The sequence below is a fragment of the Tamandua tetradactyla genome, chromosome 7 (assembly GCF_023851605.1).
Source record: "Tamandua tetradactyla isolate mTamTet1 chromosome 7, mTamTet1.pri, whole genome shotgun sequence".
Lineage (NCBI taxonomy): Eukaryota > Metazoa > Chordata > Mammalia > Pilosa > Myrmecophagidae > Tamandua > Tamandua tetradactyla.
This window is the reverse complement of record NC_135333.1, coordinates 40,492,974-40,520,432: the sequence shown is the minus strand read 5'-3', so window position 1 is coordinate 40,520,432 and position 27,459 is coordinate 40,492,974. Positions and strand designations below refer to the sequence as shown.

General features: G+C 61.8%; 1 protein-coding gene across 3 annotated transcripts in view; it reads left to right on the top strand.

Annotated features, from left to right (window-relative positions):
- The first annotated feature begins 219 nt into the window (after positions 1-219).
- Positions 220-27,459, top strand: part of WNT7B (Wnt family member 7B) — a 50,577-nt gene continuing 23,337 nt past the window's right edge. The window contains exons 1-2 of one of the 3 annotated variants that reach the window (XM_077169171.1): positions 220-517; positions 26,150-26,376. In XM_077169171.1, coding sequence (XP_077025286.1) covers positions 26,280-26,376 — 97 coding nt within the window. In that variant the 5' untranslated portion in view covers positions 220-517; positions 26,150-26,279. Of the gene's footprint in view, positions 518-2,968; positions 3,040-7,213; positions 7,321-26,149; positions 26,377-27,459 lie in introns of those variants that run through there. The other 2 variants (XM_077169170.1, XM_077169169.1) reach the window with 2 other exon arrangements.

Genomic DNA, 27,459 nt, shown 5'->3' with positions numbered 1-27,459 from the left:
CAGTGTACGGGGGGCGGAGGCGGGGAGAAGGCTCAGAAACATGGGAGGGGGGCGTGCGGTTCACTGTCCCAGGTCAGGACTTCAGAGGCCTGGAGTAAGCCCTGGGAACCCAGTCTGGGCTGGCATCACAGGTGTAGCCACCTGCTGCCTGGGGGAGTGGGGGTGGTGGGGCTGTGTTGGAGAGGGAGGGGATATTTACCCAACTTTCCATGGCAGACTTCCACCAACCTTGGAATTATTCAGGAACCCTCATGGAGATGCAGGCTACAATCTTCACATCAGGGAATGAGGGAGCAGAGGGGTGGGACACAGCTTCCCCAGGGTCCGCCTTTGGCAGTGGCAGAGCCAGGCCTTGGGCCTGGCCCAGTGATACCTGCTCAGCCGGTACCTTTCTCCCGGAGCCGCCACCCTCCCGCGGCCGGCAGGGGGCAGCACGAGACCGAGCCGCTGTCCCTCTGCGACCCTTGGGCCGCAATTCTACATTCCGCTCTTCCCGGGGAAACTGAGGCATCGAGGGGTAAGCGGAATCCGTGAACGAACCTAGGCTTCCCACCGGCCAGACGTAACCCTCATCTAACCTCCTGGCCGGTCCAGGAGTCAATCTGACCTCGGGGCCCGGGAGAGCCTGGGATGGGGGTCCGTGCGGCCGGGGGCGCGGCGGGCGGGGGGTCCCGGAGCCAGAGGGAGTCCGCCCCCAGGTGCCGCCACAGTTCCACAGATCCTGGCGCTTCGCCCCATTTACCACCGCCCAGACCGAAGCTAGTGGCGGGCTGGGGCGGGGTGGTCCCCAGACCCTGGGACGGGGGTAGCGCCCGCCTCGCAGCCCGGCGTCTGGGGCCCGTGCTCTGTCGGCGTCGCCTCGGTCGCCAGCGATACTCTGGCCCCGCGTCCCCTCTGCACAACGTCCGAGCGTCGCGCCGTTGTGCCGCCGGGTGGCAGCATCCGCCCGCGCGCGCGAGCGCCTCCCGCGGCTCCTCCACCCCGCGCCGCCCGGCCCCAGACTCCGCTCGCGCCGCCGCCTTGAGGGCGCAGCCCAGGCCTCTCAGTCCCCCCAGATCAGCCTCGCGCTCGGTGAAATGGGGAGGCATCGGGGTGCGGGAGCGCAGGGACCGCGGCGGCAGAGGTGCTATTGTCCTTTCTCCTTTCTGTGCCTCAAAGTCCCCTGCCTGCGTGGATCTCAAAGTCCCTTTTATCTTCCCCTCCCCACCCATCCCGCTCCACACAGCTGCACCGGCCCCCCTCCGATCGAGGGGCCGAAGTATGGCCCGCGCCCGGGTCGTGGCAAAAGTTCAGGGGATTTGGAGGGATTAAGAGGGGATCAGGGGCAAGGGGTCGAGTGGACTGGGCGGGGGTGGGGAAGAAGGCTCTGAGCTCAAAAGGGCACTGGGCAAGGCGGGATGAGCGCGGCCAGAACCCTCCACACATACCCACTCCCACCCCCCACTCCCGGGCCCGGACAGGCGGCCTTCTGGGACTAAGCGCTCCCCAGTTCCATCCACTCGCCCCCGGGGAGCTCCGCTCCAAGGCGTCCAGGGCTGCAAACGCGCGGAATGCTCAGGAGCCTGGCCCGGATGGCGGTCAGGCCACCGGTCACCGTCCCTCCCTCTCGGGACAATTGCAGCGTGGCAGGGTATTAAGGGCCACGGTGCCTACTCGCCCGGCACTGAAACAGGTCAGATCCACTCTGGGTGCACAGGAAGCTGTGGCTAGTGTGACCTCGTGCTCTGGGCACCGAACACTGAGCCGACACCAGCAGAGGAGACTGCACAGACCCTGGGGACGTGGGGAATACACGAAGCCCCAGAGACCTCCCGTGGGGCCCGGAACCGCTTCAATGCCAGGGAAGCCCCCTTAGCATCCTTCTACTAGCTCCATCATGGTGCTTGGTCAAACGGCTTCTGCAGGTCATCTGAGCCATCTCCCTGCACCTAGACTTTCTGTCTCCCCTGTCCCCAGGCTGAGCTAGCCTTCCGTCAGTCACTGGTGCTGTGGATGGGGGACCCTAGGTACTTGGGGAGTGGGGGTGGGGCGTTCTGGTCTAGGTCTTTTGGGGCGGCATCAAACCCAGGGCTAAGGGTGTGACCCCAGGAGGACCCCACGTGGATAATTGCTCAGACAGGGGAAGCGCATCAGGAATGGACAGGGGGTGGGGTCCCTCTACACTAGAAACTAGAAGTCGAGTGGCCACCACGAACTGTACTAGTCGTCCCCCCTCCCATCCCCACTCCCACCCCCACTCCCGTCGCCGAGAGCGCAAAGGAGCGGCGAGCCCCTCTGCAGGTGTCTTTCCGGAGCCGCTCCCTCCCCCACACCCCTCCCCCAGTGCACCCAATTTCTCCCTCCCCACCCCCCCAGCCCAGTTCCTTGAGGGCAATCGAGAGGGAGCAAGCCTGGGGAGGGGGCCCCGAGAGGTGGATGCGTTTGTGTATCACGGGGAAGGGAGGAGAAAAGGGAGGGGAGAGCTGCAAGCGAGGGAGAGAGCGCGCGGCAAACGAGGAGGGCGGGCGGGAGGCGGGTCCTCCTACCTGGGGCGCGCTCGCTCGCTCGCGGCTCGCTCGCCTGGGCCTCGAGTCACCTGCGGAGGCCGACAAGTGCGGACACATTGGCCGCCGCGGCGCTCGGCGAGGCGCGCACGGCCCCAGGCGCCTGTGCCCAGTGGAGGCAGCGCCCGCCCGCCATCCGCGCCCCGGCCGGGACCCAGCCCGCGCTCTCGCAGGGGCCGGCAGCTGCTGCTCAGCCGGGCTCGGAGGTCGCGGCCCCCAGCCGGGGTCACTCTCTCGGACGCACGAGGCTGCGGCGCCCCAGGCTCACCATGGTGGCAGCGCGCACCGAGTGCTCGCGCGTCGCCGGCCGCCCGAGCCGCAGCGCCGGCTGAGTGCGGTCCTCCGGCGTCAGACCCTGGCCCCCGCCCGGCCCGCGCGTCCCCTCCGGCCGCCGCTGTCTATGGCGCAGCCCCCCTCTCTGGATCATGCACAAAAACTTTCGCAAGTGGATTTTCTACGTGTTTCTCTGCTTTGGCGTCCTCTACGTGAAGCTCGGGTAAGTGTCCGCGTGGCCAGAGGCCGTGGCTCGGGGGCCAGGCAGCCGGGAGGAGCCGCCTCCAGGGGGGCCCCCCGGGAAGACATGAGCCCGGAGGGGTCCCAGGCGGCCCTTGGGGCTTCGGGGTTGTCCTGTTTGGGGGATCCCTGCTCCAGCCCCGTCGAGACGCAGCTGAGCCGTATGAGCCCCCGGGGCTCCCGAGGGGCGCCGAGCCCAGCGTCGGAGGAGGGAGAGCCGTGCGCGGGCGGCGGCTGCCGGGATCGCGGGTAGCGGCGAGCGTGCCGGGCGCGTACTTTCACCTGTTTGGGTTCCAGGCCCTGGGGGTGGGACGCGCCTTCCCTTCCCCGGACTGCTCTGGGCGCCGAGCCCGGGCCGGGCACTCGCTGCCTGGAAGGCGCGGCGAGGCGGGAGACGTCGGGGGGCCCCGCGGGGCGGGGGGCGCGCACCCCGGACGCGAGCGCGCAGGCCGGGGCACCCGCCGGGGCCCTTGGTCCCTATCCATCACCGGGACGTGTTGAAATTACCTTGACAACTCGTCCGGCTGGCTCGTGATGGGCGGTGGGGCCGGCCCCGCCGCCTGGGGCTCGCCCTGGGCCCCGCGCCCCCGCCCGCCCGGCCGGCCCTGGCCCCGGCCCCTCTCGCCGCGCTCCCCCTGGCGCGGGCGGGCGGGCGGGAGCCGGCGAGCCGCGCTCGCTGCTCGCTGCAGTAGCTGCTCCGAGTCGTATTTCCACATTCCTGAACCCAGCCGAGTCCTTACCTGTTGAGCCGCGATCTCCTTTAGACAGAATCTGTCTCGGCCTCGCTCGAAGTGGGGGTGGGGGGTGAGTGGCGCTGTGGCCGCGAAGGTGGGCGGCGCACCTCGCCCGGGGCGCCCACCAAGGGGTGCCGGCCCCTTTCCCCTGATGCGACTCGCTTCACGCCGCGCCCTGTGTGCCTACTGTGCGCCGCCTGCGGTCGGGTGATAGGCCTGGCCCGGATGCCGCGGGCGGCTCTGGTGTGGGAGAAGCGCGCCCTGATAATCACACCTGGTCCATCGCCCTTCCGTTCATTCTTCCTTCCTCCACGTCATTTTACAAATGAAGAAACTGAGGCCTGACCCTCTGAAGCAGGTGGCTGCAGAGGCAGGTTTGGAAGCCCCCTCCTGGCTCAGCCCCGCAGGCCTGGGAGGACCTGTTTGTGGCCACCGGGTGCTCTGTTTATTGTGGATCTGTGTGCAGGCTGTGTGTCCCTGGGTATTTGCTTATGGGTGGTGAGGGGTGCTGGGGCTGGAGTGGGAAGGCTGCTGTTTTAGGGACTCTCCAGTAGTCCCTGCAGTTACAAGCCCTGTGGCCCCTGAAATAACTGCACCCCTTAAGGAATGCTGTGCCCAGGCCACCTGGTTCTCAACATTGCCACCTCCCACCCTCTTGCCACCCCACAGTTAGGTGCTTCTACTCTTCCCTTTTCAAAGATTAGGAAACGGGTCACAGGGAGCTGAATGATGTGTCCATGGAGTGAGTGCAGAGCTGGGATTGGAGCCGACTCTGGACCTCACCGCTGGCCACTCTCCCTAACATCAGCTCCCCACAAGAGTCCTCAGAGGCAGCCCCGGCCTCCCAGCTGGGAGGGAGGCAAGAGGGGGAAGAACAGGGTCTGAGCAACACAAGGAGGAAAAGTCCCAGCCAGCCTGGGCACCTAGGGCTCTTAGGCCTGCATGACCATGGACAGTGGGCACCTCACACCCTGCCTCGCACCTCTCCAAGACCCTTACCTGCTCTGTTCTTGGGATTGCAGCTCTGGTCATCCGGGGCCCCTGGGTCTTCCTGAGACGGGGCATCCTTTTGTCCCAGCCTGTGCCATATTGCCTCTCTGAATGGCCCTGCCTGTCCCCCTGATGTGCCCCTTAAAATGCACAACTCACCCTTTCCTGGGGGGAGAGGAGAAAACGTGGCTTCTAAACACCCCTGTGCCACCGAAGTTGGGAAAGCCAGAGACCCATTCTCTGGATGGGGGTGTGTTTTAGTTGACACCCTTCCCAAAGGCCCAGCCACTGCCACCACTACAGGGCTCACCTTGCCCCTCTATTGGAGCAAAGGGACCATCTCTGCTTTCTTTGCAAGCCATCTCAGCTGCACAAGGGGAGGAGGAGGGGCACCTGGGCCCAAAAGTGACCTAAGGGGTTAAATGAGCTGGGAGCCCAGTGGATTAGGAACCAGGTTTGGGGCGCTGAGTCAGTCCCCCTTGCCACTACTGGCTGGTGGCCTTGGGTGAGCACTTTAACCTCTCAGCCCTTATTTCCTCATTCGAAAAATAGGGGGTAACAGTGGCCCCTCCCTAGCTGGGCACTATGAGGTTGGTCCTGGTTTGCACGGGGAGGGTGGGGGGGGGGGGAGCTTACCCTGGGGCAGGGCCTCCCAATACACACCAGTGGGCACCAGCCAAGCCTTTCCTATTGTTAATGGTCACAGCTGCTGCAGACACCCTGAGGACTTCTCCAGACAGTGCATTCCAGTGCCTCTGAATCCCAGGAGTTGGACGTTTAAAATTATAAAAGTTCCAACCAAAAGTCAGAGGTTGTATGCACTGGTGGGTCTCGTGTATCACAGCCTCCTGGGCTTACCCTGGGTTCTGCATGTCCATAAATGTCCACAGCAGAGTCCCCCCCCCCCCCCCCCCCGAGTCTGTAGGCATGCAGCCCTAATGCACATGTACCCCTCTGCCTGGCGGCAGCTGCAGATGTGCAATCCCTGGGGCAGCTGTTGTGCCAGCAGGATCTGGAACTCAACCTGGGGGTGGGGAGGGGCCACAAGAACAGATGCACCTGGGATTTTAAGCAATTTCAAAACATTGCAGCTCTTTTGAACTGAGCAGCCCCTGAGCCCCAGCCCTGGAGGAGGCCAAGCCAGAGCAATGGGATACTATCTGGAGTTCCTGAGGTCCCAGAACCAGCCCTGTCCCATATCTGCCTTTGGGGCCAGGAGAGGTAGAGGAGCTGAGAACCCAGGAACAGGAGAGATAAAGGTGGAGGAGGCACCTCCTCCTGGATGCTGGGGAAGAATCTCCAAGCCAGGTCGTGACACTAGGAAGTTTATTCACCCACCTTCCCACAGGATACACGGCAGAGACCCTTCTTTTTTGCCATCTTCCGTTTTCTGCCTCTACTCCAGCTTCAGGGCATAGAGGGACATTTCCAAGTAGTCAGGCATCAAAGACAATAGGAGGTGGGGCCCTAAATTGGTGCTTCTGAGGCTTAAAAATATTACTGGGAGAGAGAGAGAGGATTATTCAGAAAATTGTGTCAGTATGGATCTACCCCTCCTCATCTCAAGCAACTCTCAAAGATAAGCACAAGAAGCAAAATGGGGGAACCAGGCTGGGGGGCCTCTGGGTGAGGACGAGGCAGGACCCTGCTGACACGGGTGACACCAGCGCCGGGAGGGTTTGGTGGCTAGGGCGGTCAGTGCGGCGACCCACAGGCCATCTTACCAAATCCAAGGGCGCACGCAGGCTAAGACGCATGCACACACTGCCCTCTGTGCGTCCTCACCCATACCCACCCTCCCGAGGCTTCCACGTTCCCTCAGGCACACGCGGGCACACTCGAGCGCACACTGCCGAGCACAACCCCAAAAAAGCGCTCACACAAGAAGCACAGCGCCGTGTGGTTACTCCCGCGGTGCCTCCCTCCAGGTGCACCATCCAGAGTCAGGCCAGAGCGTTGCGGCTCACCGAAGTGGGGGCGGGAGGGACCCCGGCCAAGGCAGCTCGGGCCAGCCTGGGGGCGGCTCCCGTTGCGCGCCCCAGTCAGCCTCCCCTTTAAAAAACCCGCCCGCGGAGGAGGCGGATGTAAGGGCGGCCCGTCCAATGGCAGCTGCGCGCCTCGGGAGACTTGGAGACGTGAACCAGAGCGAGCGACAGAGCCGGCTCGGACCGACCAACAGACGGAGGGCCAGACGGCAGCCGAGGCGTGCCGGCTGTCCCGGCCCGGCCCCCGGCCAGCGCTCAGACTCTGCGCTCGCCTCTGTCCCGGCCCCAGCGCGATGCGCGGCCCTAGTGACGGGGCACGGGCGTCCGCTACGCCCGCGCCCGCGCACCCCGGCCCTTAGCGCCCCGCGCCACCGCCCTGCCTCCAGGAGGGCCGTGGGGACCCCTATCGCAGCTCGCCCAGGCGCCCTGCCCGTGGGGGCCTGTCCAGCCCCGCCAGGCGCGCCGGCCCACCATGCTTCTGCTGTCGCCGCGCAGCGCGCTCCTCTCCGTCTATTGCCCGCAGATCTTTCTCATCCTGTCCAGCGGCAGCTACCTGTGAGTGCCGCGGACGGCGCGCGGGTGGGCGGGTGGGGATCACGGCCTGCAGTACTGGGGCTAGGCGGACAGGGAACGAGGGAGGTGCCCAGCGCGCGCGGGAGTCGGGGAACTTTGGGTCGCCTGGCCGGCCTAAGCCGCCGAGGTCGAGCACCTGGGGGGGCGCGGGGGACGCCTGCGGCTGTGAGAGTCCGACTTTGGGGTCAGAGAAAGGGTGGACCAAGAGCAGCCCGACCATCCGCGAGGCAGTCCGCGCCGATCGATAGGGCCCCAGGGCGCGCGGACCGCGCGGAGATGCCCGGCGCGTCTCAGGCGAATCCTGGAACAGCGCGAAGACCCCTCCTCATCTAAACCCACGCAGCTCCTACCGCCGTGTCACACTCCGGAGAGCCACACGCACACAGCCGCTGCCCCGCGCACGCCCTGGCACACACGTGCACGTTGCGCTCTGCCAGAAGGAGACCAGGGGGTGGCCCCGAGATCTCTGCGGCTACTCGCGCCTTGTCGCTGCAATGGGCGGCCTGACCCTAGTCCCCGTCGACTCCTAGCCTGGAGGCGAGGGGGCAGTGCAGTGCGCGCAGGCGGCCTCGGGGGCCCAGGCATCCGGGCCGAGCCAGCGTGCGGGGAGCGGGGACGCGCCTGTGCGCCCGGCCCGGGCAGTGCCTGCCGGGCTCGGGGAAGCTCCCAGGCAGGGCCCGGCCTGGCCCAGAGAGCCGAGGGGGCGCGTCTGCGCAGCGGTGGCTTCGCCTGATTCCTAATGGGACGCATATGCTCTGGCCTCCGATTTAAAAAGAAGTTTGATTTATGGAACCGCCGTTTGAGGGAATTTAAGCTGGATGCTACTGATTAAACCTCAGAGCCAGCTCTCCCCACTGTCCCCCTCCCCTCCCCCTCCCCCTCTTTACAGGCGGGCCACGTCCGGGGTCGCCTAACGCGGCCAGAGGGGGCAGCCGCCGCCTTCCCGCTCCGCGCGCCACCCCTCCCCCGCGCGGCCGCAGTACTAATAAATCGCCGTGTCCCCCCCCCCTTTTTAATAGAGACGCAGCCAATTTCTCCTCCAGCTCCTAGGAAATTACTATCCTACTAGTTTTTCTGCTATAAATAGTCGCGCATCTTGAAACAAAAGTTCGCAACCGCAGCCAGATGCTGCGAGGCCCGCGGTTTCCCGGGCTGTGGGACATAATTACAAGGTCCCGGGCGCGGAGAGAGCTCCAGGCCCGGCGGGTAGCCCCGGCTGGGGCGGGGGAGCAGGCCCCGGGCAGGGCCCGGGTGGGGTGGGAAGCGCCTGATCGGTGGGGACCCAGGCCAGGAGAGTCAGTGCCAGGGCTGGCCGGGCCCTGCAGCTTCTAGGCCGAGGGTCCTGCTTCTGGTTGCTGCTCCCTGGCAGAGAGGCAATCAAGGGGTCTCCGGATGGCTGCTGGGGTTCTCAGAGGTCAGTGGCCTGTCCGCAGAGCACAGACTTCCTCTCAGTTTTAAGTGTGGGGCACCTCGTCTGCTCGGGCAGTCATTTTGAAGGTGGCTGGCTGAGGTTGAGTGTCAATGAGGGGTGTTGGGAGTGGTGTGGGGGTCTGCTGTACCTGAGGCTGAGGGGGTCCAGTAGCTGGCCCACATGGGAGTTGGGGTGCTGAGATGGCAGTGAAAGGGGCCTCTGGGACCCTGTCCCCTTATTCTTTTGGCAGGTGGAAGCCAGTCCCTTTGTAGCCTCCACATTTCCCTTTGGGGAGCCCCATAGGTGTACCCCACCTCCAGGCTATAGAATCTGCCCTCTGAACCCACAGCAGCTTGCTCCATGAAGTGCGGGCCCAGCTTTGGGGACAGAGTTCTTCCAAGGCCTGGGCCAGGGCTGGGATCAGGTGTGAGTGGAGGGAGGCAGAGAGGTAGGCTTCAGCACCCCCTGCCCAGTGCCAGCCCAGCCTGACCCTCACCGAAGGAGGAAAGCACTGGTGCCAGCCCTTCCCCGGACAGGTCCGGGAGTGAGAGAAGGAGGCCATGGGTGTCTCTCAAGGTCCCCTGCCCCCATCTGGTGGACCCAGGACTGGAAGGAGGTGTAAGGTGTTGTGGGTGGGAGCAGGGCCTAGGCAATGAGAGTGAAAGTGCATGTAGCCAGAAGACATGCGTTTGAGCGTCTCTGACCCAATACCTGAACTCAGGTGCTGCAGCCAGTAAGAGGGCGTTAGAGAACTGTGAAAGGCAGTGGGTGGCAGCAGTGGGCATCGTAAGGGTCAGCCTGCAAGTCTGAGGAGGCCAGGACAGAGAGCTCCTGGGCGACTTCTTTCTGCACCAGAGAACTTTCCAGAAGGCATCCCATTGCTCAGATCACAGACACTCGGCGGACCATTGATGCTGGCCCTTTCATCTGGGCTGCCCTCCCCGTTCCCTGTCCTGGGCTTTCGTCCGGCACAGTGAATCTCAGACGCATGCCTGGGCCCAGTTGCTGATCGGGTTGGACGGGTGTGCTGGCCTGGAAGGGCCCCGGGTGCTGGACGCTGAGCTCGGCGCAGCTGTGCTAGGCAACTCTGGCCGGCCTGGCCCGGCTCTGTGCCTCTGTTGTCAGAGCGGAGTTCCCAGGGCCAGTGGGGGTCAGCGAGGGCCCAAGAGAGGGCAGGTGGGGGCCGCAAGCCAAGGGGAGGCCCCATAGTGCCGTGTCAGCCTGATGGGGGGCCTGGCCAAAGCCTTGGGCCAGAGCCAAGCTGGGCTACTGTCCTGGGCAGGTCCTTTTTGGTCTTGGCCTCTCCTGCCCTGTTGGTCAGATGTGGGGGTTGGCAGTGGCAGCTCCTCCAGGTCTTCCGGTAGGAGCTTCTCAGGGTGACCGCCCGCTCTGTGGAGCTGAGTGAGTCATGGGTGACGGGGCCGTTACTCACCGACCACCTGGCTGTGGGGGGCGGCGGGAGCCCTCACCACTGCCCTGCCGAGGCCAGGCCCCTTCCCGGCTCATCCGCTGTGGCTTGCTGGTAGTGCCAACCACAGTCCCAGAAAGCCCTGTGGGCATGACCCTCGTGTGTGTGTGTGTGTGTGTGTGTGTGCACATGCATGCATGCATGTGTGTGTGTGCTGAATCAGGCCAACTCCCTCAGCATCACAGCCCATGTGGGGGCCTGGCTCAGGGGTGAACAGGTCATCCCCAGGGACGAGTAGATCCCGGCCTGGAGGGTCTGCATCTGTTCAGGTATCAGGCAATATCAGGCAAGCCCATGGGCCTCTCTGGCCTTCAGTCTATTCATCAGTAACTTGGTGTCTGAGTTTCTTGGGGCTGCTGTGTAACAAAGCACCACGACTGGGGAGCTTCAAACAACAGATAGTTATCGTCTTGCAGCTTTGGAGGCCGGATGTCCGAAATCTGTTGAGGAACAATCCTTCCCTGCCTCTTCTGAGCTTTTGGTGAATTTGACTGCAATCCTTGGGCTTCAATCTCTGCCTCCGTCATCAAGTGGACTTCTCCCTGTGTCTGTTTCTCCTCTGCGTGTCTTATGAGATGTCAGTTGTATTGGATCAAGGGCCCACCCTGCTCCAGTGACCTCATTTTAACGTAATGGACTCCTTTTGATGACACTCATTCCAAAAGGTTATGTTCACAGGTCCTGGAGGCCAGGATCTGATATGTTTTGGGGGGGCCACAACTGAAACTAGCATGCATGGGGATGAGACACCTCCCTGCAGGCCAGCTGTGGTGCTCCCAGTGTGGGGATACAGAAGCATGCCATGCTCTGTGTCCGTGGAGGGTTTGTGCTGGGAAGGCTGGACAGCCTTCTCCCTCCAGGAGACCCCCCTAGCCTGAGCTCGGATAATTGAGTCTTTCTAAGCACAGAAAGCTCCCAAGAAGTCATTGACGGCTGGGCGGGACCCGTTAGCCGTTAGTTCAAGGCAGTAGTGCTGCCTTCTGGAGTGGACGCCTTTTGACCGTCTGCAGGTGGGGAGGGAGGGCTGAGAGGGGCAGGTCGTACTCACATGCTGCCTCTCAGCCCCCCAGGGCCCATTGGGCTCTGGAGCTGGGACTAAGGCCAGTGGGAGGACTGGCCACTTTCTAACCGGGTGTCCCTTGAGTCCTGGTGAGGCCCACGAGTCCAGGGGTGACCCACATTGGGGTTCCCCTCCCAGCCCCACCTCTTACTGCATGGGTGCACCCTCTGTAAAATGGGGGTGAAGGTGGCTCAAACCTTACACAGAGCCTATGAGCATTCATGGCAGGTGAATATTTAGTTGGGCTCTTGGCTCACTTGGGGGGGGTCCCTTCCTAGCTCTCAGGAAAGGGGAGGGGCTGGCTAATGGTGACACAGAGGGGCTCCAGGGCTGTGTGTTTGGGAGACGGGGCATCTTGGAGGTCTCCCTGGAAGAGGTGACACCTGGACAGTGTTTTCAGGAATGGATGGGAGTTGGCCAGATTAAATTAGGAGTATGGAGAGACTCCTGGTGGAGGGAACACGTCACAGTCACAGCCATACCCTCTGGGGTTCCCCTGGAGGGAGCCTCACGGGGTCTTGCCGAGGTGGGCAGACCGGGACGCCGGGGTCCAGAGAAGAATCCCTCCCCTGAGGTCACCCAGCTGGCTGGCAGCTGAGCCGGGCCCGGAGCCCAGGTCCCAGCCCTCCCACGCTCCGGCTCCTCACCCAGCCCAGCGGCTTGGCCACTGCCCCTGGGAGGAAATTCTCCCTATGGGTGGTCTAGCAGGGGAGGGATCCCAGGTCTCTGGGGTCCTCGGGGCAGTAGAGGCAACTCTAGGAGATGCTCTCGGGAGGGATTTGCTGTGAAAGGAGGTGAGTTTGGGTGTCCCCAGTGCACATTCTTTGTTCCCGTGTCCACACGGCTTCCCGGTCTCCTCCGGCACGATGGGACCCCTATGCCTAGCATGACACAGCACTGCCCCATCCACCGTCCCTCCCATTCACCTGCCCCGAACCCCATGCCAGTCTGGGAGGAGGGTCGGCCCGGGCCGCACAGCCTGTGGCATGCAGGGAGGACCCAAGACCCTTGCTGGACCTGGACCAATGTCCTGCCATCCGGCTGTCCTAGGCAGACCTTGGGGATGGTGGCCGGGCAGAGGCGTGGCTTGCAGACCCACAGTCAACTCTGAGGTAGGGGTGGGGGGCTGAGAACAGGACCCCCCGTGAGGCCCCTAACCTCCTGGGGCCTCTCTCTCCCCACCTTGGGGAGCTGGAGGGACTTCGGCTGGCTCCTCCGGGGCCCCTGCTTTGCCCCGGGTCCGGCTGAGATAGGGCTCAGCAAGCGCCACCCCCAAGGGGCTGGGAGGCCGGGCGCTCTCCCTTGTCAGATGAAACCTCGGCCGAGGGCTCCCTCAGCCTGATGAAAGGGTCATTGTGTGGCCTGGGCCGCCCGCTGGCCAAGGACAAAACCACCGTTTGTCCTCCTTCGCTGGTGCGGGGCTGGGGGCCTCCCCTCGGGCCGGCCGGCCGGGTGGGGGTGGGCACAGGTGCATTGCACTCCTCCCTCTCCTTCACTGTCTCCCAGCATCCCCCTCCCCCGCCACCCTGGCCCTGCTCCCCACCCCATAAGCCTGGAACCCGAGGCTGGCCCTCCAGCCAGCAGTGAGGTAGTGAGCTCCCCGGCCTGGGAAGGCTTCAAGCAGATACAGGAGGATGAGGGTCAGAGATGCTTGGGAGGGGACTGCCCTGGGTGGGGAGGCTTGCTGGTCCTCGGGGAAGAGCAGCTGGCCCTGTGGCTGATGAGGAAGCCGAGGCCCGGAGAAAGCACCCACAGAGCTGAAATTGGAACCCCTGGCCCACCCTCACCTCCCCTAGCCTTGGGCTGCAGCTGGAGGCTGCTGAGGTGCTGCAAGTTCCCTGGAAGCTCTGCTGGGCTGTAATTCTGGGCCTCTGAGGTGCTACGACTCTGAGCAGAGGGCTCTGGAGTTCTGCAGCCCCCGGCAGACATTGCAGCCCCATTTGTGGGGAGCGGGAGGCCCCCACCCCAACCAGCCAGCAGTTCCCGGGGCTTCGGTGGAGGCTAGCGTGTCCCGTCCGTCCCGACACCTGCAGGCCTCCACCACTTTCTGGAAGGCGTCCCCCATGAAGATCTGTGCTCCCCCTCCTGCTCCAATCCTTTCCCAGACCCGAGGTGGACATTAGGTTTGAAAGTCCTGCCACTGTGCCCTGCTGGAGCCGCAGATGGGCCGATTCCCAGAGGGAAGGTTCCCGGCCCCATGGCCTCCCACCTGGTTGTCCTGCCCTGGGAGTTGGTGCAGCACCTTTGGGGTGCTGAGGGATCTGGACCTGAGACTTCAGCCCCTGGAACTGCAAGTGGTGCAACAAATGTCAAAGCCCCTTTGAATGGGGATTCCTCCGGGACGTAGGACCTGTCCCCCTCGGGGCACTGGCGGATGTGGACTTTGCCCTTGGCCCTACTGGAGGTCTCGGGCCACCCCTCGGGAAGGCTCCCTCATGCCCACAGGGACGTGGGCGCCCTGGCTCCGCTTTGGCAACGGTCTCCTCCCTGCTGTCAGAGGTGGGGAGGGAACAAAGGGAGCAGCAGGCAGGGTGGGGGGTGAGGCAGTCCGAGGCCCAGGGGCACCCGGGGCTGCCCGGCTCTCAGGTCCTGGCTGCCTTGCGGCCCATCCGGCTGACCGCGCCCTGGCCTCCTGCCTAGCCTTTTGTCCCCCGGGGTCGCTGCCCCTCATCCGACAGGGGCCGAGAACCCGAGTGGCCCAACTGGTCAGAGGCATCTGCTGACCGAGCCACTGAGGCCACAGGCCAGGGCATTCTCAGCGTCTCAGGAGCCACCTCCAGGTGTGGATTTGGGACCGGAGGGGCGGCTCTCCTGGTGGTGTGGGGGAGCTGAGAGGCCCTTGATCCTGTCCCCTGGCCCATTCCCCCCCCCCAAGGAACCTGACCCAGGGGCGCTGAGACCATCCTGAGCAGGGAGGGGCAGCCCAGGCTGGTGGCTGAAAGCCTCGGTGGGGTTGGCACTTGCAGGGCTCTGGGTGGCCTGGCTCCCAGCACTGGCTCAGCCAAGGACTTGGGGCCACCTCGCATGATCCCCTTCTCTGGGCCTCAGTTTCCCCGTCTGGGCCCCGATGCCCTCCCAGGGCCTTCCTTGCACTCCCTTCCCCGCTGAGCTTGCTCCTCTCATCCATGGTGTTCACCAAACCTGGCCCAGCCTGCGGGTGTGGGTGGGGGTGGGGATGCCCCCGGACAGGTTCCTCTAAATTGGCAGGACCCTCCTCTCCTCCTCCCCGCTCCACTTCCTTATCCCTCCCCCCTCCCTATCCTTTCCTCCCTTCCCCCGTCCCTCCCTCTCCCCTCTCCACCCACAGCGGGAGTCCTAACCCCAGCGGCAGTGAGGGGAGCCCAGGAAAGCCCTTCAGCTGCCTGGAAGAGAGAGTGGCCACCTGCATGCACCAAAGCTGGGAGGTGAAGGGTGCAGCGGGCAGCAGGGGGGGTGTGGGCGATAGAAGGTGATGGGGGTGAGGGGATGTCAGGGGCAGCTGCCCCGGGCCAGTCTCTGGGGGGTTTTAAGCCAGGCAGGGGCAAGCAGCTTCTTGAGGTTTAAGGGATCTGCTGGAAATGGGGTGGAGAAGGGGGCAGGAGGCAGGGAGACTGGACAGGGACTGGTCTGTCCTCAGCTGGAGGTCTGAGTCAGGAGAGGGGGGCATCTAAGGGGAGCAGCAGGTTTCCTTAGGAGGAGGAAAGTTCCCCGGGGAGCGTGCATGTGGGCTTCCCAGGCCCAGCCCGGTGCTGAGCACCCAGCAAGGTGCACTGACCTAGGCAGCCCCTGCCAGTGGTGTCAGGGGCCCCCGGGGCACAGGTGGGGAGCTGGGGGGGGGCTGGGCGCTGGATGATATCCTGTCATCCTGACTCAGGTATTCTCAGGGTGATTTGATTGCCTGCAGGCAGTGCTGGGAATTTCCTGGTGCTCTCTCTTCTGAAAGGAGCCAGATGTCCCCACCTGCCCGCTGTCTAGGGGTGTCACCCCCAGGTTGGCACTGCCTGGAACATTATCGGCCATGCTCAGGCTCCCTGGGTGGCCTTCCTGGGCCTCAGGCTCCTGGTGGGCTGCTTGAGATGTGTGTGTGGAGGGTGGCAGGGGTGCCACCCCTTGGGGTCAGGGGCCCAGGGCTGGCCAGGCAGGCTGGTGTCATGGAAGGGTGCCAGGCTGGGAGGTAGCGGCCCACCTTCCCCATCACACAAGACATGGGGGCATTTGGGGAGGGGTACTGGGCCTTCTTTCCCAGCACCTACCTACCAGCCATGGGATATGCAGGCGTCCGCTCCAGGCTGCAGCTCCCCAGGTGTGTGGTCGGGGTGTGAGCCGTGGCCTCCTACTCCTTCGATTCCTTTCTGGCATCTCTGGGAAGACGTGGGGTGCAGCAGGATGATGGCTCCATCTGCAGGGAAGTTTTCCTTGTTGTCTAGCCTCTGCCCTGAGAAGGGGCGGCATGTGAGGGGAGGCCAGGGCACCCCGGAGAGCTGGCCTACCACATATGTTGCATCTGAGTCCTAAAGAGGTTGGGCCCCAGGGTAGGGAGACCCCAGCTTCGCAATGGGGCCAGACCCCTGGCTTCCTCTCCATTCCCAGCTCCTGGTGGAGATTCCTGCAGGGGAGAAGGAGGAGGGAGGGGAGGAGGGCAACTGGCATGGGGAGGAATGGTGAAGAAACAGGCAGGGCCTGGGGTCAGAGCCTGAAAGTGGGGAGCACAGCAGTGGGGAGCCTGGGCCTGTTCTTGGCTCGGCTACCAACCCTCTCCCACTCCAGGTCCAGCCTGAGACAAGGGGCCATTCCTCTTGAAGTCCCACCCCATTGGGAATAATGAAGTCTGCCTGGGGTCTGGCCATGAGGGACACGGTCTGTGTTTGGGGCCCATGTCACTAAGTCCAGTCCTGGCCCCCCCACCCCCTGAAGCTTGGAAGAGGGGATCAGAGGGAGCGAACTTTCCCATCATCCCAGCTGAGCTGACCAGGGCACAGTGGGCTGTCTTTGGAGGGAGTGAGTTCCCCATCTCACAAGGCATCCAAGCCTGGGCTGGTGGGCAAAATAGTTGGGAGGCTGCAGGGACAAAGGAATTCTCAGAGGGAGAAGTGGACAATGGCATGGGGTTGGGGGGTGTGGTACAGCCTGAGAGGACTCAGAGGGGGTCCCAGAACCAGGCAGAGCCAGGGTTAAGGGTGGGGGTACTGAGCCCCCCACGGGCTTGTGCTCTGCTGAGGCACCCCACGGCCCTGGTGGGGCCCCACCTCTCGGTTTGTCTTGCATCTGTTCTGAGAAGGGGGGTCCCAGGGTGCTGGCCTGGGGCGGGCGCGGCCCTGCCCTGCAGTCTGCGCAGAGAAGCAAGTTTGCTCTGCGCCACGGGTAGAGGGGCTGGGGAGGCTGAGACGCTGGCCCTGCCATGAGGCGCTCAGACTGCCAGCCTGGCCCTGGGCCAGTGGGGCCTGCCAGGCTTCCACCCACCTGTTCCACCTGCCTGTTCATCTGTCTGTCTGTCCTGAGGTTTCAGGTTGGCATCCTGGCCAAGCTGGCTCCCACTCAGTCCTGCCAGGTGCCCCCGCATCACACAGACCTGGGGTGTTGGGATTGTGGCCATGGCTGGGGGGGTCTCATCCCTGCTGGGGCACCAATTTGCTGTACAGTCTCTGGGCATCCGTGCCCATCTGGGAATTAGGGTGGAGGTGGCAGCATGCCATCAGGGGTGCCAGTGGTGCCTGGGAAGTCCAGGGCATGGCAGAGGGGATGGGGAATGAGACACCCTGGCCAAACAGGTCCAGACGAGTTTGGGCCCCCACTGCCTCCTTGCGGGACTGGCAGATGGGACCGTGCTTGGAGAGGGGAAGAGGAGAATGGAGGAGAGGCCCAGAGGGCTTCTTGGAGGAGGAGGCACCAAACTGGACCTGGAATGTTAGAGGAAAGAGTGCCCTGGAGGAGGAAGAGCTGGTCCAGTGTGCCCTAATCTCATGTGTCACGTGCGCCCCGAATGCCTGCCCGAGGCCTGGAAGTTTCCTGAGATCAGGGTCAGGGTCCTGAGGTTTTTATTAGGGGCGGGAGGTGTTAGGATGACTGTGCGAGCTTCTCATTTCACAGGTTTAGCAACATGCAGACTTGATGAACCTTCCAGTCTCTGCAGGCCCCCTCAACCCTGGGCTCCGTATGCTAATGTGGGGTACAGGGGGCCTCCTGCCCATGGCTTGCCCACCTCCAGTGGCCTCAGTCCTGCCCAGGGCCTCCTACCCGCCGCCTGGTTTCTCTGAAGGGAGGGGTCCCAGGATGCCAGGCCAGGAATGCCAGCTATGTGGGGAGGGCGGGAGGGCGCTGCCCGCCGGGGGCGCGAGGGAGCTAGTGGACGCTGCGCTCTCTTCCCCGGGAACACTGCAGGCAGTGAGCTGAGCGGGGCAGTGGCCTGGAAAGATTGTAGCAGACAGGACCCACGGGTGGAGGGGCTGTCTCAGTGGCACCCAGCCTGCAGGAGACCTTGCCTGTGAGAGGGGCTATTCTCTACGTTGGACAAATGGGGAAACTAAGGCTCAGAGAGGCCGAGCAGAACTTGAACACAGGATCCCTAGACCAGAGGAAGGACTGGGGTTCTGAGTGGCCCCTGGTCCTTTGCATCGGGTTCTTTGAGTTCTGAAGCCACTGTGTTCCATTCCTACTGTGTGCCCTATGCCCTGGGGAGCCCAGAGCTAATGGGGGGCTGTCAGGCCCTGTGGGACAGGTGAGGGGGCAGCTCTGTCCTGGGGCAGGGCAGGGGGCTTCGCCAGTCTGCATCTTGCTGGTCCTCGGGGACCAGCTCAGTGCTTCTGCCCTGGAAGGCGTTCTCATCCCCTTTTGAGGGACAGGAGGCCTGAGGCTGCCTCTGGCCGTTGCCCACACTGCCCTACAGGCCTGCCAGGCTCCATAGCCAGAGAGCAGCCTCCTCTGGCCCATCCATGGCTGGAAAGTTCTGGAGCAACCCCTGGCCACTTGAGGGAGCGACTGGGGGCCAGGGCACAGGGTGGGCATGTGGACAAGGCGCCGCCCTCCCAGTATCTGCGAGTTACTTCCTGGATGAGTGGACCTGGCCCGCCTCCTGGCCGATGGCAGATAATTAGAACATTCTTCACATATTTTGCCTGAGGATGCCCAAGAGGGGAGAATTACAAAGTGCCCCGGGCCGGGAGCGTGGGCTGGAGGAGCTCTGGGCTCCAGGGCCCAGGCTCGGGCGGGGGACTGGGCTGGAGGCTGGGACGGGGTGCCCATGTCCAAGGCCATCTCAGACTGACCAGGGCCAGGCTGGGCAGTTTTGGGGACCCCTGGCCCTGCGAAGTCTGCAGCAGGTGGGGGCAGGCAGACCCCGCTCTCAAGGGCTTTGGGTAGAGCGTGAGGGTTAAGTGCAGGGCCCTGGGGCTCCCCGAGGGGGCAACGGGAGGAAAGGGTTTGAGGAGGAGGGTCTCTTGTGGGGGACCGTGGTGGGTGCTTAGGAGGTTTGGAGAGAGGAAGTGGGGTGCGAGGGGCAGAGGGGCAGCGCAGCATGGCCTGGGGAAGAGGGAGTGGTGACCGTTGTGGGCGGAGTCTGTAAATGGCAGAGGCCTCGCCTGCAGGGAACTTTGTGTCCCCCACCCGGGCCACGCTGCCGTGTGGAGAAGTCCAGGGCTGGGGCAGGGAGGCCCCAGAGGGCAGAGCGGGGCACGGGGGCTTTCTCACCACTACTGACCTTCCCAAGGGCCGTGCACCCACCTGGGAGAAAGGGGGCACCTTCTGACCCCTTGGAGGTGGGCACGGGTGCCCCCAAAGTCCCCCACCCCAGCCCCCAAATCCTGGGGACGAGTCCTGCCCAGACACCATTCCCAGGAGTCCAAGATTGGAGCGATGCCGTGCTCCCACGTGAAATCTGGCTTTTCCTGCCCCTGGGGACCCCGACGTAGGTTTAGGGCTCTGTGGACAGAATCGAGGGGCTCAGCACCTCTGCTCTGAGGGGCTGTTCCCGATCAGGGTTGGCAGGCGGCGTCGCTTCTCTTGGCGTTTTGAGCAGCAGACCCAATGCTTATCTGTTGGTGGTGAAGTCAGTGGAGGGGGACTTTAGGGGGCTTTACCCCCGTAATCACCATCACCTGGCCACCCCTACATCATGGCTCGAAGTCCCAGCTTCATGGACAGTTGTCATTGGCTTAGCTTTATATGAGTGGTTTACTGTTCTGTCACCTGCAAGCTAAGTAAGAATAGGGTGAGCCCCCAGCAGCCCCCGCCCAGCCTGCCGCCCACGGGCCCCACCACGGAGGTTCCCAGCTGCCTCGTTCCTCAAAGGGGACGGTCACTGTCCCTCGAAAGGCCTCTTTCCTGTGTAGGTTGGGTCAGAGTTGTCTCAGGCATTCACCTCACTCACGTGTCTGTCCATCCCTTCCCTCGTTCCTTCAGTTACCACCGAGGTTTTGCCCACGCTGGCCCCTGAACAGGTACAGGTAAATGGGGGACGAGACAGTGTCCCGGAGTCCATGACTCAGCCTCTGGCCTGGGAAGCCCCTTCCAGCCTTGGGCACGGTGGGCATCCTTCTTCTGGAGCCCTCAGGGATGGCCCACCCTGCACCCAACCTGCCCCTCAGTTCAGGCTCCTGTTCCACAACTGGCTGCTTCTCTAGGTGGACAAGTGGCTGCCTCCTACCCCTGCCACCTTTGAGGGTCGGGGAAGGAGCATCTCACAGGGGACAGATAGGGGAACCAGGCACTGACCTGCCCGGGGTTGCAGGTGGAGCCCCCCTGCTCTGTCCCTGACTCTCTGCATCACCCAGAAGACCAGGGGGCCTCTCTGGGCCTCTGCTCCTTTTCCAAGCTTTGAGGAATAATCATCATTGTAGCACACTGGCCTCCCAGGCTGTGAACTAGGAACACGGAGGAGACACCGTTAGGCCAGAATCCATCACACAGGGGCTCTGCCTTCAAGGGGAGTGTTTCCCCCACACAGCTGCGCTAGCCCCTCCCTATGGCAGAGCCGGGCTGGACTGGAAATTGGCCCAAATCCAGGGTGACTGGAGCTCGTGTGTCAGGCTTCTTTTGCTCAGATTCACCCGTGTCAGCTTCCCCCCCTTTTTCATTGCTGCATGGTACTCCATGGGTGAATATAGCATAGCTAATTTCTCCTTTCTCCTGTGGCTGAGTGCCTGTCTTGCTGCTTCACTCTATGCCATTTCAGTGTTCCGCATAGATGTGTTCTGGGGGTCACCAGCACTCTTGGTGTTTCTCCTGGTGAACAGACCCCAGAAGGAGATGGCTGGGTTGGATGGCTGGGGGAGCCCAGTGGTGGTGGGTGCCGTGGCTCACAGAGAGGCCAGCCAGCTCCAGGGCTGCCGGGTGAAGTGCTGGGCACCCGTGCTGGATCACAGAAGCATCCTGGGGCTCAGAAGTCACACGGTCCTACGCAGGGGACCTGCTCACCCCAACGTCGGCTACAGCCCCCTGCCAGCCTGCCAAACGCTCTGCACGTGATGTTACAGACCCCTCCCGAGAGTGCTGTGAGCAGTCAGGGCTGTCGTTACTCCATTTTACGGATGAGGATACTGAGGCACACAGAGCTGGAGACACTTGGCTGAGGTCACACACCTGAAAGGAGGCATCCCCTGGGGCCCTAGGAGTACCCTGGACCTGGCTAATGTGCAGCAAAGGTGCTGGCTGCTGGGCCACGTCTGCTCCCATCTGTCGCCTGGCAGTGGTTGCAGGGGCTGGAATGTTCTCTCCCCACCTCTGGACCACGCACTCTGCTGGAGCAGCCCCTTCCCCTTTGAGCTGCTCTGGCATAGATCTTTCTAGCACCCACCAGACCCCTCTGTGCACAGCGCTCAGCTTGAACCCATGCCAGGAAGCATTGCACCCAAGTGCATCCCGGCCTAGCCCCTCTGCTGGCCTCCTTGTGGTCTGAGGCTGGGGGGCCCATGGGCAGCCCCCGGGATTCAGGAGGAGTTTCCTGCCTACAGGGCTGAAGCACTTGCTCCTTCGACCTTTCTTTGGGGGCTTGCCCAGACCAGGGGTAAGGAAAGTTTCCAGGTTTTCAGCTTTGCCCACTCCTCCTGGCACCTTGCCTGTGTCTCGGGGCCCCTGAGCAACACAGGGGGATGAACCCAGGGCAGAATTTTCCATGGAGAATGTCCACGACCAATGTGCACATGCCCTGCCTAGCTCCTCTGTGCTCATGTGCTACTTTCAGCCTCGCCGGCCGCTTTCTCAGGGCCCCTGGTGGGCGTCTGGGCAGGTAGCTGGTCCAGAGGATTTTATTTGCTCACTTTGGGGTGGAAGCCAGGCCCACCCTGCAGGGCAGTTTACTTCACACCCAAACCACCAGTTATTCCAGAATGTTCCTCTTGCCCACCGGCCTCCCTTCTCTAAAGCACCGGTTATTGAGTTATTTTATGTTTTTACTCTGTTTCCCACTCTGATGGCTTCCTGTGGGGGCCAGTCTCCGCCACCCACATCCGCAGCTTCCTCCCCTCCAGGAGAAAGGAAAAGCTGTCAAGGCCAGGGGTGGGGGCTGGGAGCTGGCCAGGGAGGGGCAGGTCAGCCTGGGGGGCGCACGGGAAGGGTGTGTGGGGGAGCGGGCAGCCTGGAGTGAATGAGTGAATGACCGAAGGACTGTGAGCACGGAAAGGCTATCCTCTAACATTTGGTACCCCCCTACTGCCAGGCCCGAACCCCTCCCCGCTCCAGCCTCTGCCTGAGCTCCGGGGTCCCCCAGACCCGAGGCTGCCGGGTGGCTCTGGGTGAGTCCCCTCCCCACCTCAGCTCCCGTATCCGCACCTGTGGCAGTGGAACAGGCAGCAAAGCATCCCTGAGACACATCAGAGGCCCCAGCACCCAGTTGGCACCCAGGAAGGGAGGGTTTAGTATCATGAGTGGGAAAAAAAAATTCAAAGGGAGACATTTGCAAAATTATTTTTGAATTATTAGCCGTATCTGATCATCAAGGCTCCTGGTGCAAAGGACGGAGAGATGTATTTCCTGACGCCGTCCCGTGTCCTCCTCGCAGGCAGGATGGAGCAGGGGTGCGGGTGGCTCCAAGCCCCCTTCTCCACCAGCCTCCACCCCAGAGAGCTCTGGCAGGTGTCAGCTGGGCAAGGCCCTCTGGTTCTCCCACCGGATCCTCCAACCCAGGGGTGGGGAAGTCTGGGGTAGAAACATTCTTTTTTTTAAATTGTGGTACAGCAGACAGGACGTAAAATTTACCACTAACCATTTTACAGGGTACATTTCAGTGGCATTTAGTACGTGTACAGCCTTATGCAACCACCACCTCTCTCTAGTTTCAGAAACTGCGCATCGCCCCAAATGGAAACCCCACACCCGTTTAGCACCCTCTCCCACTCCTCCCTTCCCCCACCCTGGCAACTACCAGTGTGTGTTCTGTCTCTAAGGATTTGCCTATTCTGGACATTTCACATAAATAGGATCATGCAATTCGTGGCCTTTTGTGTCTGGCTTCTTTCACTTAGCATAAGGGTTTCGAGCTTCATCCACGTTGTCACATGCATCCGAACCTCATTCCTTTTCACGCCTGAATAGTATTCCATTGTAGGGCGCTGCCACATTTTATTTCTCTGTTCATCTGTTGATGAATATTGGGCCGTTTCCACCTTCTGCCTATTGTGAATAGTGTCGCTGTGAACACTGGGGTACAAGTTTTTGTTGGAACACCTGCTTTCAGCTCTTTTGGGGATGTGTGTAGAAGGAGAACTGCTGGGTCATATGGTAAGCCTATTTTTAACTTTCCGAGGGGCCCCCAAACTGTTTTGTACACTGGCTGCCCCATTTTGCTTTTCCACCAGAATGTCCAAGGGTCCCCATTTCTCCACATCCATGCCATACTTGTTACTTCCTCTTTTTTTTTTTTTCAGTAATAGCCGTCCTCTGGGTGTGAGGTGGCAGCTGATGGTGGTTTATGATTTGCATTTCCGACATGGAGCATCTTCTCGTGCACTTATTGGCAGTGTGTATATCTTCTTTGAAAAAATATCTCTTCAGATCCTTTGCCCAGTTTTTAATCGATTGTTTGCCTTTTGGCTGTTGAGATGGAAGTGTTCTTTTAGATGTAGTTCTGGGGTATTTACTCGTTTGTTCACTCTTCCATCACCCCACAGGCACACGCAGGGCAGTGCTGCTGGGTCTGGCTCTGCCCTCGAGGCGCTCGCCTTCTACAGGGGGGCTGAGCCTGGGGATGGCGGGGTGGGCTTGGTACCTACAAGACAAGCGCCCACTGGGCAGTCTCCCCCGGCCATGGCGCACACGGCTCTGAGCAGAGCGGGCCTTCTCCTTGGGCCCAAAAGCGGGGGTAGAGTTTTCCAGACAAAAAAAAGTGAGGGGAGCACACCCCAGGCAGACGTGGGGGGACAGGAAGTGGAGGGGACGGTGATGCTAGTGAGGTTCTTTGGAGAGCAGACCCCTAGAGGTTTCCTGCTGTGGGCGAAGGAGCCTGGGAGCAATGGGCTGGTATGGACAGCCTCTGAGCAGGGGTCCACACAGGGGCAGCTCTAGGTGCCGGCATTGTCATTCTGTCCACTCTCAGCCCAGGCTGTGGGGACTTTGCAGCCTGAAAGTCGGGAGGATTTGGGAAGAGGGTGTGGCGCTCTCAGAGTCTGGGCTCCACAGCGGGTGCTGACCTGTGGCCCAGAGGCGGGTGCCCGGCAGGTTTCCCATCCATCTCATTTCCCCAGGTCGGTTTTCCAAGGATCTACAGTTACTCTGGGCTGAATTCCCCAGATTCCATCCTGCTCTCAGCCCCACCCGCCCAGATGCCTTCCTCCACACCAGCCTGGGTGCTGCTGCCCCGTTGTGCCCGGGGGAGACCCGGGGGGTCCCGGGCCAGCTTAGCGGGCGTGGGAGGGTGGTGAGGTGGGCGGGCCGTGGCGATCGGGTGTCAGGTGGGGCTCGGGGCCCTGCGGGCTGTGGCACGTGCTGTGGGCTCAAGCTGCATGGGGATTTTCCCAGCTGGCTTTGGGTGCGCAGCCGCCCTGGAAAAACACCGACTCATATCTCTCAGGAGAGGGCTGGCAGCAGGGAGATGGAGGGCGCAGCACCGTGTCAGGGGGCTGAGAGCCTTGTTGCTCACCCCTACTCCCAGGTTGTCCCCTGACCCAACAGGCCCAGTATGTTGTTTCAAGGCCGTATGCTGTTTGGAAATCCAGCTGTTGCCCGTTGGTCTGCCCTAAGCAGGCTCTCCCCTCCTTCCAGCTTGCTACCCCCCTTTCCTCTGGGTGCTTCAAACCAAGGAATTGGTGCAGCCCTTGTGAGAAACACTGGCAGTTCCTCAGAAAGTTAAACACAGAGTTCCCAAATGACTGGCAGTTCCACTCCTAGGGATCCACCTCAAAGAACTGAAAAGAGGGACTCAGACAGGTGCTTGTACATGAATTCTCCCAGGGGAGTTATGCACAAGAGCCAAAAGGTAAAAATCACCCAAGTGTCCTTCACCTGGTGAATGGGCAGACCAAATATGTTATATACAGGCAATGGAATATCACTCAGCCACGAAAAAGAATGGAATATTACTCAGCCATGAAAAGGAAGGGCGTTCTCACACAGGCAGCAGCACAGACGAACCTTGAAGCCGGTCGTGATGGCCACAAGGTGCAATGAATATGAAATGTCCAGAATAGGCAAATCCTTATAGATTGGACACAGATTGGCGGTGGCTGGGGGTTTGGGGTGTGTCTGCTAAATGAATGTGGGGTTTCTTTCTGGGATCATCAAAATGTTCCAGAACTTGATAGCGGGGGTGTTTGCACAAGATTCTGAAGGTGCTAAATGCCACAACATTGTTCACTTTAAAAGGTTAACTTTTTGTTATGTGAATTTCACTGTTTGAAAACAGAAAATAACCAACCCGTCACTCCGGTAACATCTTCTATAAAGAAATTGTAGGCTTGGCAAGTGTCTCCTTGCCAGGGGCCTCCACTCCCTGGGGTACAGGGATGAGTCAGGGCCTGCTTGAGGGTGCGACATTGCAGTACAGGCCCTGCACACAGCCACGTGCGCAGCAGATGCTCAATTCCCGATTCCTGCCAGGTCCGTTTCCTCCCCGAATGAGCCCAGACACCCAGAAGGGAGGGAGAAATAGCATTCACCAGCCCTCACCTGGGGGCCCTTCTCCTGTGCTTGTCCCTGGGCCTGGGTGGGGGGACAGTTATTATAACCCCATTTCACGGATGTGGAAACTGAGGCCCAGAGGGGCAAAGTGCCCTTGCCAGGGTTGCATGTGGGCTAAAGCAGAGGTAGCCCTGGTGGGCTTGGCTCCCAGCCCAGGCCAGGCAGCTGAGCAGCCTGCCAACCCCAGGTACACCCCGGAGGACACAGGGTTTACATGTGATAGGAGAGTCCCAGTGCTCTGGGGCTGGGATGTGCTGTTTGGATGCAGCTGCGAGCAGTCCTGAATTGACAGCTGAGAAATTGACAGTGTGGTGCTCTCTGACCGGATGGAGCTGTGGATCTGACTCAGAGGCTTGGGGGAGCCAGGGAACTTCAGTTTGGGGGTTCTTATGATTGCATGGGCTTACAATTCCATGGAACGTGAAATTCCCTCAGTCCTGCCATCCTGTGGGACCTGTGATTCCGTGGGGCTTGCAATTCCATGGAACTTGTGGTTCTGTGGCATTTGTGATTCCATGGGACTTGCAATTCTGTTGTTCTTGTGATTTGTGGGATTCCATGGGAATTGTGAACATGATCTGCAATTCCGTGGGACCTGAGCTTCTGAGGCCGGGAGGCAGGGGTGTGAGAGCCTTTGCCAGCCACTCCCGGGCATGCAAGCCCCTCAAGGGCAGGTGTCCGGGCTCTGCTTCCTGGTGGGCGGCACTTGGCACGTGGCAGGCACTTGGTAGACTCTGCCAACTGCAGGAGCGAAGCCCAGTCTCACTGCTGTCCCCCTCCCCCTCCGCAGAGCGCTGTCTTCCGTGGTGGCCCTGGGAGCCAACATCATCTGCAACAAGATTCCTGGCTTGGCCCCGCGGCAGCGTGCCATCTGCCAGAGCCGGCCCGATGCCATCATCGTGATTGGGGAGGGGGCTCAGATGGGCATCAACGAGTGCCAGTACCAGTTCCGCTTCGGCCGCTGGAACTGCTCTGCCCTCGGCGAGAAGACTGTCTTCGGACAAGAGCTTCGAGTAGGTAAGGGCTCTCTGGGGTGCCAGGCCCCCACCCACCTAGCTCCAGGGCAGACCGCCCTCGCCCTCTGCACTGCATGAGCCTCCCGCTGGCCTATTTCTTTGCCATCAACAGCATTTCCCAGAACCCTTGTCCTTGCCTTGCTGGGGTGGGGATCCAGAACCTCTGGAAGGCGCCGATGGGAGCTGGTCCGAGCAAGTGGGCTGTGGCCGGGGCACGTTGTCCTGATGTGTGGGCATGAGTGTGGCAGGCTGGGGGCAGGTAGGGCCAGGCAGTGGAGAGGGCACACCGGCTTCCCCTCCCCACCGTGTGGACTGAGGCCTGCACTCTGCCCCTCCTTGCCTCCATTTCTGTGTCCGAACCACAGGGAGCATTGCAGCCTTTGCCACGTGGGGTTGCTGTGAGGGTCGAATGAGCAGAATGCCGGCTTACGGCATGTTCTTTTTAAATGCTGTTGTGATTCTGAAAGGGGAAGGGAATTCCAGGCAGAGAAAACAGCATGAGTAAAGGCTACAGTGTGCTGTGTTTGGTGGCACCAAGAGGCCTGGTGGCTGGTGGACAGGGCAGGTGGGGTGTGCAGGCGGCATTGGGACTGGGGGAGGGATGGGCCACCAATTCAACAACGAGGCCACCGGAGCTCCTCAAGTGGGCACGCCCCCTGCTGATAGCCTTGCCACATGCTGGATGTCCCATCTTCCTGGCTTCACAGCCCTGGGAGAGGGGCTCCTGTGCCCATTTTACAGATAAGGAGACTGAGGCACAGAGAGGAGCCTATCTGGTGGTTCAGAAAGGGGCTTCAAGGAAAACTGACTTCTGGATCTGGTCTGGGTTAGAATCTAACCATGTGATCTTGGGCACGACCCTCAGGGCAACCTGGGGCCTCAGTTTCCTCACTTGTAACCTGAACTTGGAGCTGAGGTGGACGGGCCTTTGTCTGGGTCCCAGCATTTGGCCCAGGGTCTGCACACAGTAGGTACTCAATTAATTGAAGTCGAATGAATGAAGGTGGGGCTGGGGACACAGCCTGTCCCGTGAGGACCTAGTAAGGACCAGAGCGGAAGAGTGCTAACTTGGGGTGTGCTAACT